The following is a 17,506-nucleotide window of genomic DNA, read 5'->3' as shown; positions in this document are numbered from 1 at the left end:
AAAGATTTCTTTCAATATATTTAATATATTTATAAAGATATTTACTGTACACGGGATGTCTTTGTATATTGCGTTTCTTATAAAATAATAATTATTACTGTAATCGTATATAATTCTTAGCCATTTAATCGGTATTTAACACTAAACAAACTCCTTGCAATACCCAGTGAGATATGTGTTCCGTGGTGGCGAGGTTTGCCTCGAAAACCAGACCTACCCCCATGGCGTTCCTTCGATTAGACGTAGTGTACACTGGCGTTCTGAAAGTATTCTATAATTCACGAAATTACATATTAATTATTTAAACAATTTCAATCAATTTTACGCAAATTAAAATCATTTCATTACCTGAAGTCTGAGTCTATGAGCTTCTACTGGAATGATGATGAGAATTGGTAATTCTTCTATCAGAATTTTTGGATGTGATCTTTTAAGACATTGCTCTTGTAGATCCCATCTAGCCCCTTCCAAATATAATCCACTCACGTAACAACCCTACGGTATTTAATTATTATTTATCTGTATAGTTTGACAAAATTCAAATACCATTACTATAAATCAGTCAAAATATCAATCGGAATTCTTATAAACGCTTGTCTGTCTGTATTTCTATTCGTTCAACTTTTGAAATCAGGATGGTGATGTATGATGAATTATTGGTTACCTGGTCGGGTCTTTCCTCTACTTTCTCAGGTCTTGTAAATCTCGATACTGCTGTGTACGTGAGAGAACGATCCAAGGACCAACTATTTCTCCGGCAAGCCATTTGCACGAGAGCTGCTAAATAAGTTTCCGGGATGTGTAGTCCGGCTAACCAGAGAACTATAGGCTCGCTCGTCGAAGACTAAGAATTTTGGAAAAATCTATTAGGAACGGTTCCTTTCAATGAACGGTAATTTTCAATGTTTTTGATAAATCAATAAATCGTGAAATCTGTGCTGACTGTAATATCTCACCCAATTAGTGTACTGTTGTATCCTCTTCTCGAAATGTTCGATCCATCCACCAAGATTTTTCCTCGTGTCTGGCGCTAGTATGGCCCATTCTTGCGGCAATACGCCATTGTATAATGCCGCGGATATATTTTCCAGGGTCGTGTCCATTCCAATTTCTCCGGCGATAGCCTAACGGTATATAAATATATCTGATAAAAATATGCAATCCTTAAAAGATTATCAAAGTAAATCACATTTGGCCTATCACAGGAGAAATTTCACTCTAGCGCGTCTCTTTTATTTCGGAAATCAATAAAGTCGTGCACTCGCGGAAGCTTTGAAATGTTGAAAGTTGATCTACGCTTGTACGAGAAGGAAGGAAGTATAGACCTTTCTTAACTGCGTTAATGTCCTCTTCATTACTCTAATCAACGTATTAAATCTCTCCAATTCTTGGAAAAGAACAATCGTGGTTGGAGTTATCGTTGGACCAAAATGTTTCCTCACTTTAACGAGATCATACTCGACAGGAACTTTATTCAATATGTCTTTCGCAATGTTGTCAATAAATTCATCTTTACTTATTCCAACTCCGCTGACTTCTAAATAATAAAATAATGTTTCTAGTAATTCGGTCAAAAAGAGAATTATTCGTAGACCGTTATTCGTAGAAAAAACTTACTCCTTTTATCCAGGCGTACTAGAGAGAAATACATTTTTATAGCACGATATCAGAACGATAAATTTGGAGAATTGGACAATTTCGAACGAAAGCTTGTGAAATTTTTCAATTTTATAATATTAATCCAACTCGAACGTAGCTCGTACAAAAATTTATCTTAATCGAAAGATCTACAATTACACGATTCTGCTCTACGATGTACAGGTAATTTACATTGTAACATAAAGTAGGATTGTTCGAGACATCTACAATATTCTTTTGCTCGCTCGAAAAGAAAAAAAAAGAAAAAATGACAAAGCTTGTTTTTGTTATGAACTCTCCAATTATTCAGACGACAAATTATCATTATCAAACTACCTTGGTGCTTACGTGCTTACCAGTTTGCGGTTGCAGCTCTATAAGATTATTCCACATTTCTTTCGCAGCTTGAGTGAAGTAGCCAATTTCGGCATTTGGGTGCAGTCCAAAGACATCTGGACTGTTCACCAGAGGTAATCCCTCGATGAACTCGAGATAATCTTCTAATTCGCCTACCGGAGGGATCACGTAATCGACTTCCTCGTCGTGATAAAAGTGGAAGGGTTGAAAGCTGTCGAAAAGGAAATCTCCGAAGTATTCGTCCATGTAGGTTTCGGATACTCGACGATCGTAGCTGTCTATCACTCGTCCACCGTACATTACCTAAGTTTCGTAAAATTTAGAATTTCTTAGCTGAAGATGGGAAAAATAGATGTTTAGAGTAGAGCTTCTCTTAGACAGTTACCTGAATTCGTATAAAATCCGAATTTTTGAATTTAATCATTGAGAAGTTGTAAAGAGGAAGAAGTTCTACTTAAAATTGTGAAATGTTTCAAGGTTCGGCAAATATCTAAGAACTGCAGATTCTTTAACTCGAAAAGTTTGAAAATCCGTGTCATATTCGGAATATTTTACGACAGGTGATAAAACAAGATAATCTCGTTTAAAACTAAACTACCTTTCTTAAATATCGTAAAAGACAAAGCTATGGCTAGTCATGCATAAAACATACTTCTCCTATTAAATATTTCAAGCTGTTCCAAGGGAGCCTGGGGTCTTTCGCTGTGAACGCCTTGGTCAAATAAGTATCCAGAATAATGCAGCATACATTGAAATCCGATTCATTGAAATCGTAATTTATATTCCAGCCAATCTTGTCGTATCTCCTTCTCTCCTACCGGGCGTAATCAAACAGTCAATTCATCGTAATATACGAGACTTCGCTCTTACTCGGTTAAGCAATACTTGGGTTAATTCTGGCCTGACTCACTTGAATAACCGCGTGATAGAAAGCTAATACGTAAATTAAATGTTTGTAGGCAGGATGTGCACAACTTTCAAGCATTCGAGGTCTGATTTTTAAATAAGTGTTCTGAAGATTTAATTTCAATCCACTAGGTGGCTCCGTGACCACTAAAAACAGAAATTGAACATTATTTCATAAAAGCTTATTGAAAGGAAGAAATGGCGAGGAATTTGTTTACTCTGTAATAACCTTTCAAAGATTGCTGCAATATTCCGATAGGAAAAGTGGGAGTCGGATCAGTCGTGAGCCACAACCGGAAATCGGGATGAGGCTTTCCAACCTCGTCCAACAGTTTCTCTAGTTCTTTGGTGAAACTTAACAGTAAATGACAATTTTGGAACATTAACCATTGCCCTCTAGACACTGCAACTTCTAACAACTCTATCGCAGTCTGAAACGTCAAATTGAAGAAAGTATGCATCAATTTTTCTCAAAGTCTAAAGAACTTCGGTCCTACAGGGGTCAGTTAAATAATTAACAAATTAAATAATCTACCTTCTCCTGGCCCTGTCCAAGGGACAAATATTTGAATCTTCCGCCTCCACAACCGTGTTTGTCTGCCAGTTTCATTAGTTCCGAGGAAGGATCAGATCCAGGGCTTAGAATGAAAATAACAGGCATTGTAGGCGTGCTTTGTTCCAAGATTAATTCGAGACTAATATGTGGGGGTGTGATGTATTCTTCTCCCATAATCTCGCTGATGTAATCGATCACACTGCGATAAACTCGATCGACGCGGAAACAGCGTATCAGCATAAGCTTCTCGAAGGGTTTTAATTTGGCGGAGTAGCCCAGAGGAAAGTCCAGAGCCTCTGGGGCGTCCAAGTCGTACCACTGAAAGATTTTTATTTAATACCTACATGTCCTTTAAAATGGTAACACTGAGTTTATTGCGTCTGAAATCAATTGGTAATATTGAAATTTTCATATTTAGTAGCAACGCGGTATTAATTAATCTGAGAATTTGTACGATTCTGTCGAATGACTCAATGAAAATTATAAGAATAAACGTTCGAAGAAACAAGTTTGCTCGCCACTTACAGCTTGCCAGTCATCCGCGTGTGAAGCCAGTTCGTCCGCAATGTTTGCAAACTTGTGCGGAAAATCGTTACTCAGTTTCAACAAATCCGCCCATCCAGCAGCTGGTAACCATTCCGTAGGATTAATTTTTGGCGATTTTTCCAAAGTGATACTTCCTTTAATGAAGAAGTCCAATTCCCGCTGACTGACGTTCCCTATACTTTGCTCCAATTTCGTGCAAATTTGAAACGAGAACAATAATTTATGCCTTTCGAAAATTCCCGTGCAACCATAGTCGTACACGTTCTTCGTCAGCATTGGGATAATATTCTGCAGACGACGTTGTAACGTTGGATCCGGCAGTGCTTTCCTCAGCGAATAAGTGAACACCTCCACGTAGCTGATCAGAGAATACTGATACATCGGATTTACCATGGCCATGTCGGCCAAAACGAAAAACAATAACGCTCCTCTTTTTGCCACTGATCGATATCCATCTCGGAGCTTGTTCACGTCAGAAGCTGTCACTTCAGCTAGATATAACTTCCTCATTACTTCTGCGGCGCTAGATTTCGTGCTTTCCAGAGTTTCGATCAGCTCGATGTTATCTAACATATTGCCTTTATTCGTAGCAATTTCGAGAAGTAAACTGTCTTCTAACTGTTTCAGGAGGTTCTTATTCTCGCTGGTCTCGATGATCAAGCTTTCTCGTTGTTCCTCGATGTCTGGTCTCTCTGTTCGAACGACCACTGATAGTAGTTGATCCTCCAGTCCCTAGAATTTGATAGTTTCATTTCTTTAATTCTTTTATTTTTGTACGTACAATTCCTTAGTAGTCAGATATTTGTTTTTTTAGCAGAGATTCTTTTAAATCGTGGTAACCATCGTTTCATTTCGCACTCTCTTCGGCAAAGGTTCTTTTTTTATTAGACATTCTACTAGTCTTTTGAAAAGAGATTTTTCTAAGCTATCCGAACTATCGTTTCGCTTTAATTTAAGATGGATGGAATGAAAATGAAAGAAAAATTTTCAGAACGAACCCCTAGGGTCACCATGTAATTGATCACGGTGGTCTTGGCATATACAGCAGGATCGAATATGGGATTCGATATCTTCGTAGTGAGGTACATCCTGAATTTCGGATCATAATCCACTTCCTTATCACCGAGGAGCACGAACATTCTACCTCCCACATCTGCAATAAAATTTTATCTCCCATGTCCATTTATTTTTAAACATAAAATACACATGAAATACTTTGTATGTTCTTCGATAGGACGTTATCTAAAACAGGATCAATTTCATCGACGTCCTGAAATAGAACTGGGAGACCGTATTTTATTGCAAGTTCCACTTGCTTCAAAAAGTCTGAATCACTGAACGATAGGATCTTTAAATTCCTCTTCTGTTCTTTCTTTTTGATCCAGTTCAGAGCTTGTTGCTGAGGATCGATGCAAACTGGGAATCTCGATGCTCTCGTAGTTAGAATTCCGTTTTGCACGGATAGTTCATCAGGTGGTAGGCCTTCGGATGTCCATCTTAAATAAATCGTCTAATGAACTTTTTTATTATTTATGAAAATAAAAAGACGAGAGAAAAGAGTGGAATAAAAAATAGCAAAAAGGCAGAATAAAAGTATCTTGCTAACGTGCTAATTTCAACGTCGCTGCTTAGTTCCGTCTGGATCTTGAACGTATCCGTGAATGGAATTCCTTTTTGCACTATACTGTTCCACCAGTCGTCGTATACCATCTGATTCCTATACTCGTAAGAAAATGGTCCACAATATGCAAGAAATCCAGCGGAAAGCAAACAATTGCCAGTAATTTTCTCTATTTGACCATGCAGCGTCTCCAAATCTTTCTTCCATCTTTCATTTTCAGAAGACAATCCGCTAATTAATTTATCAGCAGCTATTAAACGCCTCTGAAGCAAGTCTGTCTCTTCTTGCAATTTTTGTCTTTCTTCCATAGCATTCTCATATTTTGTATTCAAATCGGCAATGGCTCTCTCGAGCCTCCTTAATTCTCGTTCTTCCCTTTCCAAGGCCTTTCGTGCTCGTTCCGATTCAGCTTCCAATTCCTTAACGCGTTCTATCTTTGGTTTCACCTGAGGAAATACGACGAATTCAACGTTGAGATGAAATTTTCACTTTTACTTTACTTCGTTCTATTCAAATTTGGAACTTTGGATATTAACTGTGTTTCATTAAAGTTGCGAGTTTCAGACATTTATTTCGCTTGTTCATTCTAATTTACAGTTTTCCTTTTCTCAAAATTCCGCGTTTCAACTGTGCTTTGTTAGAATTACGAATTAGAGAAATTTATCTCGCTCCTACAACACGTTGAAATTTAAATATCGTACCTCTCTGAAAACGGCACAATAATCTAGCACAGCGAGCACGAATCTGTACAATCCGTACCCAGCCTTGCTGATATGCTGCATTTGATCCAATTTAGTAGTTTTCTTTAAATGAGCTTTGACTGCTTGTTGTTGTTTCAACGTGATTTTATCGCAGTTCATCTCTTGCAATTGTCGCAGAAATGCTGGGTCGCTCATCATTCCTTTTGCGCCTTTCCAAGAAATGTCCTTTATGCCTCGCAGCATCGCCACGCATTCCGAGACGATTTGCACAGGTTCCGGCGGAGTTGCAAACGATCTAAAAATATTTTTAATATTTTTTACATTTTTTACGCGTTTAATATTTTTCACATGTTTCTATATTTATTTCGATGTTCCAAGGAAATGAATTTCTGCTAGAAATTTTATTCGAGAGCTGTGTTTTCCCAAGGGAAATTAAAGTTAGTAACGACGTTTACTCAAGTTTCTCTAATGTTTTTCCAACAGTGCAAAAAATTAAATTTCTGTTATATCTTTTTTATATATATTTTTTATATATTTGCAAAACAGAAAGAAAAGTTAACAAACCTTATTTCAGTAATGTCTGCTTTCTCGAGTTCCCCAAGGGCCGCTCTGGCTGCATCTAAGGCAGGTTGCGCGTCAGCCAATGCCTGTTTAGCTTCCGTTTCCTCCTTGTCGATAATCTTCCTCTGTTGTTCTATCGATTGTCTTTCCTGCTCGCTCAGCTGTTTCTTTTCCATCGCAATATTCGTACTTTCTCCTATGGAAGCCAATAGTCGCTCGCAGTTTCTCGTCTGATCAGCTACTTTTACCCTTTGCACGGCCAGAATTTGATTTAACTCGTTCAAAGTCACCGAGGCCTCCGCGATCTTCTGCAGACCTTTAAAATTCAAAATAATACAATTTCACATTTTGTTAGAATATTCCCTTGAAGATACTTTACGATGTAATTGCGATCAATTAATTTCTCCGACTATTTTCAGCGTCGATTTTTAATTTTTAATCCTTCGGCGAACAGATAATAAACGCGGTGCAAAGGTTGAAAGCCTTTGCTACGAACCTCCGGAAAGTCGATCACATTGTGAATTTATGTAATCCCTCGTTTCTACCAACAGATACAGATAATTGTTTATAAAATCTAAGTAGTGTTTGGGAGTCACGTAATTTCTTCTTCGTAGTATCGTTTGAAATTCCACCGTGTAGTCGCAGACTGTCCTATGAGTGAACACCATATGTTCTACTAGGGCATCTCTGTGAGTTTGTGATACGTTTGGATGCTGAAAAAAATTGTACAATTCATACGTTCTAGATATTACTGTGGATTGTTTTGCATTTATGAATAAAAGATCTTTCGAATTGGGTCGTTCAAAATTGACCAAGCAATTACATACGTCTCTAAGAGTGACATTAGCCACGGAAACTAAAGCCTGTTCAGGCCAAGGGAACATCCAGTCTATGGTGGTACTGTTCACCAGACCAGGATAACTTCGACATCTTGTCCTTAATAAATCTCCCGATGGACTCATCGACAACGCTATCCGTAAATTTTGAAGGCTGGTTTTCACGAAATATGACCATACACTTTCTCTGAAGCACAGCAAGAATACCTCTGTTATTTGTCTTTTCACGATCGAGGAGTCAAAGTAATTAATTAGAAACTATTTCGTTCTTTTCGTATTAATCTCTGTTCCATAAATTTTCTCGCCCAACGAATTCGACTGGAAAAACTGTAAGCGAACCTGGTTACACCGAAGCCAGCATCTACAGCCTGATTTCTGCAAGAATTGACGATTTCGTCCTTATCTTCGTCGGTGAACAACGCTGGTACGACACCGGTCATCAACATATTGTTTACCAACTCCAGAAAACTTTCGTCGATGACATGAGCAGATGTAAATAAAAACACGATTCTCTGATTGTCCACGCCAACCTTGTTGTACAGTGTTTTCATATCATCGCGAAAAGAAGCTTCGTTGTAGCCTCGAGATAGACTAATTTCGAAAATTTGGAAGTTGGCTGCGTAAGCTGCTAATTTGATCACCGATTTCTTCCCACTTCCACCGATGCCAATCACCAAAACGTGCCCTCTGTGCATTCTGAGTGCACGGTGAACTCTAGTCAAGTGCTGGAGCGCATCGTTGAAGAGGACCATTTGCAACGTGGTCGCGCTTCTCTCGTTATAATCTTCGTAGATCTGAAAAGTCAATTTTGTGGAAAATAGTTTAATACAAGGTGGAGTGAAAATAATAGTACGACCGAAAAACGAGGTGATTTTCTGCAAAAGCGTAAGCAAAAAATGCTTTATAAAGCTTTTTTTTTGTATCTGGTTTCGCCCAAATAACAGTAAGTGACGGAAATTTTTGTTTTCTACCAAGGAATGTTAATTACCTCTAGGAACAAACTGTAGACAGCCTCGTAGTCCAACAAATCTTCGTAGAATCGTGGTTCCCCCTCGTTAATCGCGTTTCTAAAATCACCAAATAGCAGAGGATCCCTCATTACATATTTGATAACGTCAGGCTCTTCCTCCCAACGTTCTTCGATCTTCTCTTTCACGTATGTAGCTACGATACTCTCGTCCTACGATCGAATTCTAATTTACATACGAAGATTTCCTTTCTTTCCTCTATTACTTACGTCTTCGTTTATCAAACGATCGCATATAATTCTGGCGAACTCGTTCCTCCAAAGTCTAACGATCTGTTTCACTTTTGGAAGATAATCAGGATGGCTTTGAAGAAGTCCAGCCGTAATTCTCGACAAATCTCGCATATTAAAAATGTAATGGAATTTATTCGGCGTGGGTAATAATTCCGCAGTAACTTTCTGAAGAAATAGGAAAGTGAGAAATTATGTCTGGTTAAATTTTAAGAATCGAGAAAGGAGCAGAGTAAGTCAGTCTTTCGTTAAAGGAGAAATACCTGATAGAGGTCCAGAGTAATTTGCACCAGGGTTTCCGCAATTGCTTGCACTTCCTCTGAAAATGTTTGCAAGTGTCCGCTCAGTATGCTTGTGTAAATGTAACAAAGCGTCTCATTTGCTGGAAATATAACGTTATAGACGGAGAACATGGAGATGAATCTTGGATCCACTTCGTTCCTTCCTCCACCAGGCTTTCCCATAGCCGCTAAATAACCTTGTAAAATAATAAACCCTTCGTAATCCGAATTTTAAATCGATATAATGTTGATAGAGAAAACTCGGTAAATCAACTTACACATATCTTTCATGTACATTAGAGAAAGGTCCTTTCCACGATCGTAAAATCCACCCTTTTCGAACAAAAACTTGAGAAGCGCGATAGGTTGCTGGGTACCATAAGTGTCCACCAGTGGCATATTCATGTCATCGATGAAGAGTAACAACTTTTTACCAGGAGGTGGTCCATAAGTTTCCCTCGTTCTCTTCTCCACAACAGCCTCTATATTTTTTTGCACGTCCATCGAAGTTGTCCTCGATGAGAAATTGATGAGAAGTTGATTCTAATGGAAATAGCATCAGAGATCGGAGAAGTGAAACGATGAGGCAATATATGTATACTTGATATTGGATTTTTCACGATAAATTTCTTCTTTTCTCTATATTGTTTCTTTCGCGTTAAATTGATTAATTTTCTGCCGATTTTTTTTATTCGTTTTTAAATCCTACGTATATATTAAAACTCACGTATTTCTCGATGCTCAGATTTCGAAGAAATTCTTGAATTATAGCGGTTTTCGAAGTACCAGTTTCGCCAACTAAAAGAGCTGGCCGATCTCGTTCGTTCATCATGTTAACGAACCACGTAGTTCTTAGAGTGTCTATGGTGGGAACCAAAATATCGGAGAAATTTTTCTCCCTGTCATGGACATAATTAGGGACCAGAGCTCTCCATGGGATCCATATATTCTTTTCCAAATCCAAGAAATAATCGTACAACAATTTCTCCGTCACGGGTATGTATCCTGGTGATAATTCGAGAATTTATTCATTTTGTGTTTATTTATTTTAGTTAAACGAAAAAGATGATAAATTACGATGGCATCGAGTTCAACGTGTCTTAGATTGTCCAATGAGTTCTCTGCTCGTTTTTCATAGTTTCAAACAAATTGCCAGGAATTTGAACACAAATCGACTGGCTGACGATGCATATGTATAGAAATAAAAATATCGTTAGTTTGCGAAACTCACGCACAGTAGCTCGTTTTTCAACGGTATCTTGAACAAGCATAAATCCAGAAGTTTTCTTTATGTAATCGTCAAAGTCAGGCCTGTTTTCAGTCACCAGGGAGGCTCCTAAGGACCAGTAGCAAGCTTGAATGTACATCGCCTCGAGAATTTCCCCTCTGGAGAATAACGCTTCTGCCCTTATTTCTTCCTCTTCCTCGGTCTTGGTAGTAGGAGTTGGTCGAGTATCCAGAATAGCGAGCAGACCGTCGAATACGTAACAAAGTTGTATTACCTGAACGAAAGACGTTCACTAGTAATTCTATACTTGATTTTTGCCATAATTTACAGTAATCAAGCGAAAAAATTATATATTGTCAACGTGAACCAGATAGGATAGGAAACTTTTGGATAGAGAATTAGGAAATTGTAGCAAATTTTTAGTTAAATTTTTTGAAATTATTCGGAACGATTCTTCGATTCTATTCGTCATTTTCCAATACTACATCTCCTAAATCTTGCGATCCAAATTTTCTTTCTTTTTCCATATTAATCGTAACATTCGATTAAAGTCCATTAATGCTCGATCTTGAATCGTACAAATTCTTTCTCTGATAAGTTACAAATGGCTAGATCGCAGTTTCTTTTTCGACATTCTGCATTCACATAAAAGGACGAATTAATTAGCGTATAAAACTTTAATTGCTACCATGTTGAGTCCGGTTTGTGGTATGATCATCTTAAGCGGTGTAACTTGTTGTAACCCGAGCATTCCTTCTATAATGAGAGCTATCCCGCCGTGCACGTATTTCTCGCACATTCCGTTCAGTAGCTCCTGGTCCGATTCGCTCTTGCTCCGTATCCATTTGTCCATGTAAGGCTGATAACCCAAGTTTTTTGGGTCTACGTACACCATGCCGGCTCTGGATACAGTCGCTGGCGAGGCGTACTGCAGGTCGCCTACCTTTTATAAAAAAAAAACTTCAGTGAAAATCGTTATTCAGGCGACCAACGAGTTCTCTCTTTCTGTATCCTATTTAATTTAAATCGTGTCACGTAAAAGTAACACGCGATCGACCGATTTAGTTAGAATCACCTCGAACAGTAGACTACAATGATTCTGCATCTTGATTCTTTCTTGATTGGCCAGAGTCAATAATTTGTTATCGTCCATCACGGAATTCATATTCTCGATCCATTGTGGATCTACGTCACCGTCGAACAAAATATATTTTTTCTCGTCCTTGTTCGAGTTCAATGGTCTGTTCACTTCCCGAAAAATACAACTTAGGAGACCGTCTGTCCAATCGCGTGTCGCTGGATCCAACACACCATAAAGTTCGTTCACGGTGCACGCCTGAGTACAATTTCATTTATTACGTAGAAAATAAAACGACAGGTGTATCGATCTTGATCCTAAATATATCACGGACTCGTACAAATGGCATATTTCTATTACGTGTTCGTGTTATGATTGTGAGCATCGAGGAGTTAATTATAGCGATGCAGTACCTTTGGATTTAAAATGTAGAGTTTGGTAGGTTTGTCGAGACGAGTTTGAGCTTTGCAAAGAGTTTCGATCACGACGGTCTTCCCGCCTCCTGTCGGTCCAACCACCATTGTCGAGTGTCTGGTCATCATTACTTCGTATAGTTGCACCACTTTGTCAATCTGTACAGTTGGGACACTTTCATGAATGTTTATTATTCGCTATATTACGCAATTGGAATATTTACGATACTGATGGAATAATACGCTCCATGGTAATTTTTAGGAAGGCGATTGTAAGTGTCCAATGATTTATATCTATATCTATATACAGGGTGGTTGGTAACTGGTGGTACAAGCGGAAAGGGGGTGATTCTACGCGAAAAAAGAAGTCAAAAATATAGAATAAAAATTTTTTTTTTAATTTTTCCATCGAGACAACGATCTACAGTGAGATCCATTATAACGAGACGCGATAAAGTGCACGCGTACCGAGCGAAAATTCAAAGTCGGTTTTCTCGAAAACAAAGCCTGGAACGAAAAATTTTTATTCTATATTTTCGACTTCTTTTTTCGCGTAGAATCCAGTTGCCAACCACCCTGTATATCGAGAACTTTAATTTTTTTTATTTTCAAACCGTAACGTAACTTTGCATATAGCAGATCGTCTTCTTTGTTCGACTATGTAAAATACTCTTTTAGCCATCAAACGATATGAAAATCATGAAATCGACAAATATAAATTTATTACTGTTCTTACTCGTATGCTTTTCGAATGAAATTGTTCGAAAGTAAAAAATACTACCTGCTCAGACAAGATAATATATCGTTGCTCCTCCAGTACTTGATTAACAGCATTGTTAAAATCAGGATAATGAACCCTCGGACAGTCGAGGTTTGGGAAGAGGTCAGCGATTAATCCCAGAAACAATGGGACGTCGTCGAATATAAATTTCGGCAAATTCATGTCTCGAAGCGCCCTCATGAGTACCACGTCTTCAGCCAGGTCACCGGAAGTCCTCTTCAATTGGCCGGCCATATTGAGCACGGATTTGAGTGCTCTCAGACCGAAGTCGTAGTGGTTCTGCTTGCTCAGTTGTTCGCGTGCCAATTTGTACAGAACAGTCATCTTCTTGGCTAGAACTTTGGCGGTCAAGAAGCCGGAGCTGAACAGCTTTATCTGGCAAATCAGCTCGTTATCCGGAACTATGCACACCACTGGCCTGAACAGCGCTTTCACCGATTCCGGAAGTTCCGTTCGACCCGCGTACCCTGGATTCATTGTGATGAATATGCCCACTTTCGAGTCGAGCACTATGTCTTGGCCCTCGAACTGCGGTCGCAGAGAGTGGTTAAATTTAATTAGACGTAAATTTGGTTTATTGGTACTGGTGACGAGAGATGCCAACGAAAGGATAGTGATAAATATCGAAATACATAGTCATGAAATTTTTAGACTGTGACTAATCGAGTTTGATGTACGCGCTAATCTACATACCGTGGTAATCATTACGGTAAACAGGGGCATATCGATTCAATAAATTTAATTCGATTTATCTTTCGCGTCGTGGGACACGCGCCACGAGTAAAAGATACCGGGCGAACTTATTATTTGTTACCAATTTTTTATAGAAATATTCGAGACAAATTATTGTTCGAATGTACTTGTCATACGTATCGTTGGATTTATCTCCAAAGGTGACATAAGATAGCGACAGTAAAAACATGCGATTCAATTAAAAAAAATTAAATTGATATTGATACGTTAGAGAGAATAAGATGATTTATTGTATACGATTTATACGTAAGAAGATAGATAAATGATGCAGACAACGAGTTTTTTAAAATACCTAAAATACTTGATAAGAAGTTTCGGAGAATTTGCAATATCGTTCCTTTATATTTTCTTACCATAAATCTTGATGCTTTTGCCATCAAAGCGGAGCGTATAGTTTGAAGCTGAGTAGAGATAACCGATAGGACAGAAATATCGATGCGATTAAATTCGTCAAAGCAACCCCATACTCCGCACTGTGCCAGGCCACTCAGTGTGTTTCCTATCGCCACATAATCCATTCCTTCACCGCAATTTGTGACGATGCACAGTAATCCTAACGCCTTAGCCAAGTCTTTCGTGGTCTCCGTTTTTCCCGTTCCAGCAGGACCTGGAGAAATAAAAAAATATCTACATTCTGGGTATTTTTTAAAGTAAATACCAATATGTACTTGATCCCCCATTCTTACTAGAAAAAATTAAATCTGTTAGTAATAGTAATAATTATGTCTATGAAATAAAAATTTGAGAAGTTACATCAGGATTGTTAACAACCGCTAAAAAATAATTTCGTAAGTAGATACTTTTAGAAATCACTGTGTCTTCTAGAATATATCTGAAAGAATTTTTCAAAGTCTTTCACTTCGAGTTCTGTTTTCTGAGTTATTAATGATTAATTAATTAATGTTCAATTATATTTTCCAATCTTAATGTTATCGTTTCTCTTAATTTCATCGCGTGAATCGCTATACCTGCAGGAGCTCCACCCAGGTGCATCGAGAGAGCTTGTGTGATGGTCAAGTATATTCTGTCTGTCAAAGGTGTAACAACGAGTCTTCCATTGAGTCCCATGTACTCGTAGCCGTATTCGAATGTTCCGGTGCACTGGTACATCCAAACATTATCCAGATCGTGAACCCAGTAAAACCTTTGCAAGAAATTTATACTTCTGATACGCGATAAAAATTTGTACAGATATTAAGCGTCGTAATTGGTACTTAATAGGAATAAATAAAATAGAAAAGATAACGAATAAAAATAAATAAGAAAAATAGGAGCGAATAAGGAGGAACCTTAATTGACTTTCCCACTCGAATTCCGAAGGATCCATGATACTGTCTCTGACGAAACCTTCCACGATATCTCTCATATGAACATCGAGTGTTAACACCATGTCAAATTTCTTTCTATCATTGTTCGTCAGCGTATCACCACCCATCAATGTTACCACTTCGTTTAGTTGATTGTTCAGTTGCTTCAAATACTGTAAACGAGACGATCGATGTATCCGAGTCCTCCGTATACGGGAACCTTATTAATTTAATTCAAAGAGAAACGTACATCTTTCATTGCACGCATCTGTCCTCGAGACATTTTCTCGAACACGTTCTCCACCTCCGCTGTCCACCATATTTGATCAGCCGCTAGGATCATCATTCCTTGGAAGTCTAGCATCCATTTTGTCCTAGGTCTTCTGACCTGGAGAATTCCATTCGATTTTCTTAAATCGACGCTACAGTATGGTAATTGTATAGAAAATGGTACACCTCGTGGATTTCAATAATTTTGTAACATTGATAGCACTAAATCATACGGAATTTAATGTACTTGGATGCGATTAATTAGTACGTGAATACCATAATAAATACAATGGTGTATAAATACTTTAAGCAGCCACTGTATAACTGTAGCTTAGTTTTAATTTCAGGCAAGTAGAGGAAAATATTTTCAATACAATGATATTTCTACTACGCGTCGTATTTCCAAAGCTTGTAGCAAGCTTGGCACAAGTATAAAAATTCCTAATTTTCTGTAGTAAATTCGCTGAAGTAGACTCACCTTCCCATAGTCGTAGATAGCCTTTTTCGTCAAGAATCGGTTCGATCTTTTCATCTCTTCCAATGCAAGCACCATCCATTCTTCGATTTTTCCTTCGGCTAGAACCACGTTTCTGAAGTCCATCACCTCTTTCTCGCAAGAGATCAAGCCAGTGGCTATCACGCGTTCGGTATTGTTTATTTCGAAACGGAATTTGTCCAAATTATCGAACATCTTGCCCACGTGTTCTTGAATGGCGGTGGGTTCGCCGCTCCCAAGGATACTCAGCAGATCGTCGTCACTGAGGAAAGTGAATCGCGGGAAAACTGCTCGTTTGCTGTTCAAGTAATTTGTCAGCGACTTCTGACATTTGTCCAGTGCAAGAATCATCGATTCGAACTCTTCTTGTCGACCTGGATCACGGATATAATTTATTTAAACTAATTTTTTTAAAGCGTTGTTCTTATTTTGATAAAGTGATTGTAATCGATCGAAATCGACGAAAGCATTGAAATTATGTATTTTAATTTCTTGAGAATTTTAATTCGTTTGCATAATTTATGTATGCAGAATTTTCTATTAAACCAAACAATCTAATTACAATTAATCTGAGCAGTTTGTTTCAAAATCATAAAACAATTCAAATAAAACAATTTCCTTTAATTTCACCTTTAATCATGCAACATTGGAGAACGTTCAGCCTCTTCGAAGTGTCCGTCATAATTTTCTTAAAAGATTTGTCAATTTCGTCGAACTTCTTCGCTTCGTCTGGCAATTGGAGTCTTATGTCACCGCCTACGAAAATGCCCTCGAGGTACAGCCATTTTTTCTGCAGTTGCACCCATAATTCGATAACTTCGGAGATCGTGTGCATCGTGACTTCCCAGTTTTGCACTGTACTGAGAAAAGGGCCGATGAATTGAGAGGCTGCCATGCCATTCACGTTCATCATGTTGTCTTCTAGAATCTGATTTAATTCGTCTATTGGTCCCAAAATGAATCCTCGATCCTCGGTACCTAAAAATCGTGCATTTCGTATCACTTCATTCAAATTTAGTCCTCATATTATCCTCGAAGTTTCGTACAAAGCACGATTTTATGTCGATCTCTTTTTCAATTTTCTTTTTTTAATTTCCTTACTTTATTTACATTTTCTAACACTCGCTATAATATTGAAAGCAAAGATTTACAAGACGTACCTTTGTAATGTTTCAGTACAGTAAATTCCATGTTTTTCCAGACTTCAGCCAAATCTTTTAAACCTCTTTCTATAGCGAGCTCTTTCACGGCATTCGTCACGATTTCTTTGGCTATCTCTTGGTATTTTCCTAATTCCATAGCGAACATGTTCTTCAGAGTGAATCTTAAACGTAAATACGCAAATTAAAATTTTAAATTATGAGCCAACGGTGACCAAAAATTCCCTTCGATCGGAACGTCATTGGGGATGAACTCACCCTTTCAGTATCTCTATTTCTTTTTCCCCCATGTTTTAAAAGATTCACATATATTGTAACAAAAACACTAGGTCTTGTGTTACTATGAACAGTTAGCAAAACAAAAATTCTGTAAAGAAACGAATTAAGCGTCGCTTTAAGCTTCTTTACCACACAAATTTCAGAATAATACTTCTAATCCTACAGTTGTAATACATAACACGATACTCAAAATACAATTATGATTGATCATATAAAATGATCTTAATATTAAACTATTTCCTAAACCTAATTATAAAACCTTCCTTCTATCTCTTTCTAAAAAATGTACAAAAGAGCCAAAAGCTGTCTGATTTCCTATTTTATCTATCTGATCCAAAATTTCCTTCTATTTTTAAATTCCTCTAAAAACACTTAATAACTTAAAACACACACACACACACACACACACACGCACGCAGGAATCCACTTTGAAAGCATCATAAATATTTCGCACAAATTTGACACTTGTCCATCCACAAT

General features: G+C 37.8%; 1 protein-coding gene across 1 annotated transcript; it reads right to left on the bottom strand.

The window, feature by feature from the left end:
• Positions 1-19: 19 nt before the first annotated feature.
• On the bottom strand, positions 20-17,037 carry LOC117207165 (dynein heavy chain 10, axonemal). The gene is made up of 38 exons (XM_033447106.1): positions 17,006-17,037; positions 16,748-16,911; positions 16,218-16,565; positions 15,570-15,961; positions 15,072-15,209; positions 14,804-14,994; positions 14,483-14,658; positions 13,868-14,121; positions 12,762-13,289; positions 11,981-12,139; positions 11,565-11,825; positions 11,178-11,432; positions 10,493-10,763; positions 9,989-10,266; positions 9,540-9,804; positions 9,244-9,458; positions 8,960-9,148; positions 8,711-8,902; positions 8,062-8,516; positions 7,714-7,909; positions 7,383-7,599; positions 6,890-7,202; positions 6,326-6,620; positions 5,610-6,070; positions 5,219-5,499; positions 5,002-5,156; positions 3,983-4,735; positions 3,437-3,775; positions 3,131-3,332; positions 2,906-3,048; positions 2,648-2,809; positions 1,995-2,298; positions 1,618-1,635; positions 1,326-1,537; positions 957-1,124; positions 665-844; positions 349-495; positions 20-271 (listed from the first exon to the last, which is right to left on the bottom strand). The coding sequence occupies exons 1-38, from the start codon at positions 17,035-17,037 to the stop codon at positions 125-127; spliced, it is 9,456 nt and encodes a 3,151-aa protein (XP_033302997.1). The 3' UTR covers positions 20-124.
• Positions 17,038-17,506: the final 469 nt, after the last annotated feature.

The sequence above is a fragment of the Bombus bifarius genome, unplaced genomic scaffold (genome assembly GCF_011952205.1).
Source record: "Bombus bifarius isolate JDL3187 unplaced genomic scaffold, Bbif_JDL3187 scf7180000008023, whole genome shotgun sequence".
NCBI lineage: Eukaryota > Metazoa > Arthropoda > Insecta > Hymenoptera > Apidae > Bombus > Bombus bifarius.
Note: the sequence above shows the minus strand (reverse complement) of the source record. Positions and strands in the feature narration are given on the sequence as shown.

What these genes read in the sequence shown, in the direction of transcription:
- LOC117207165 (XM_033447106.1), bottom strand. Translation starts at nt 17,037, where the DNA reads ATGGGGGAAAAAGAAATAGAGATACTGAAAGG. An exon ending in CCTATCGAAGAACATACAAA is followed by an intron (nt 5,157 to 5,218) that starts GTATTTCATGTG and finishes ATTTTATTGCAG; the next exon opens with ATGTGGGAGGTAGAATGTTC. An exon ending in ATTACATGGTGACCCTAGGG is followed by an intron (nt 4,736 to 5,001) that starts GTTCGTTCTGAA and finishes ATCAAATTCTAG; the next exon opens with GGACTGGAGGATCAACTACT.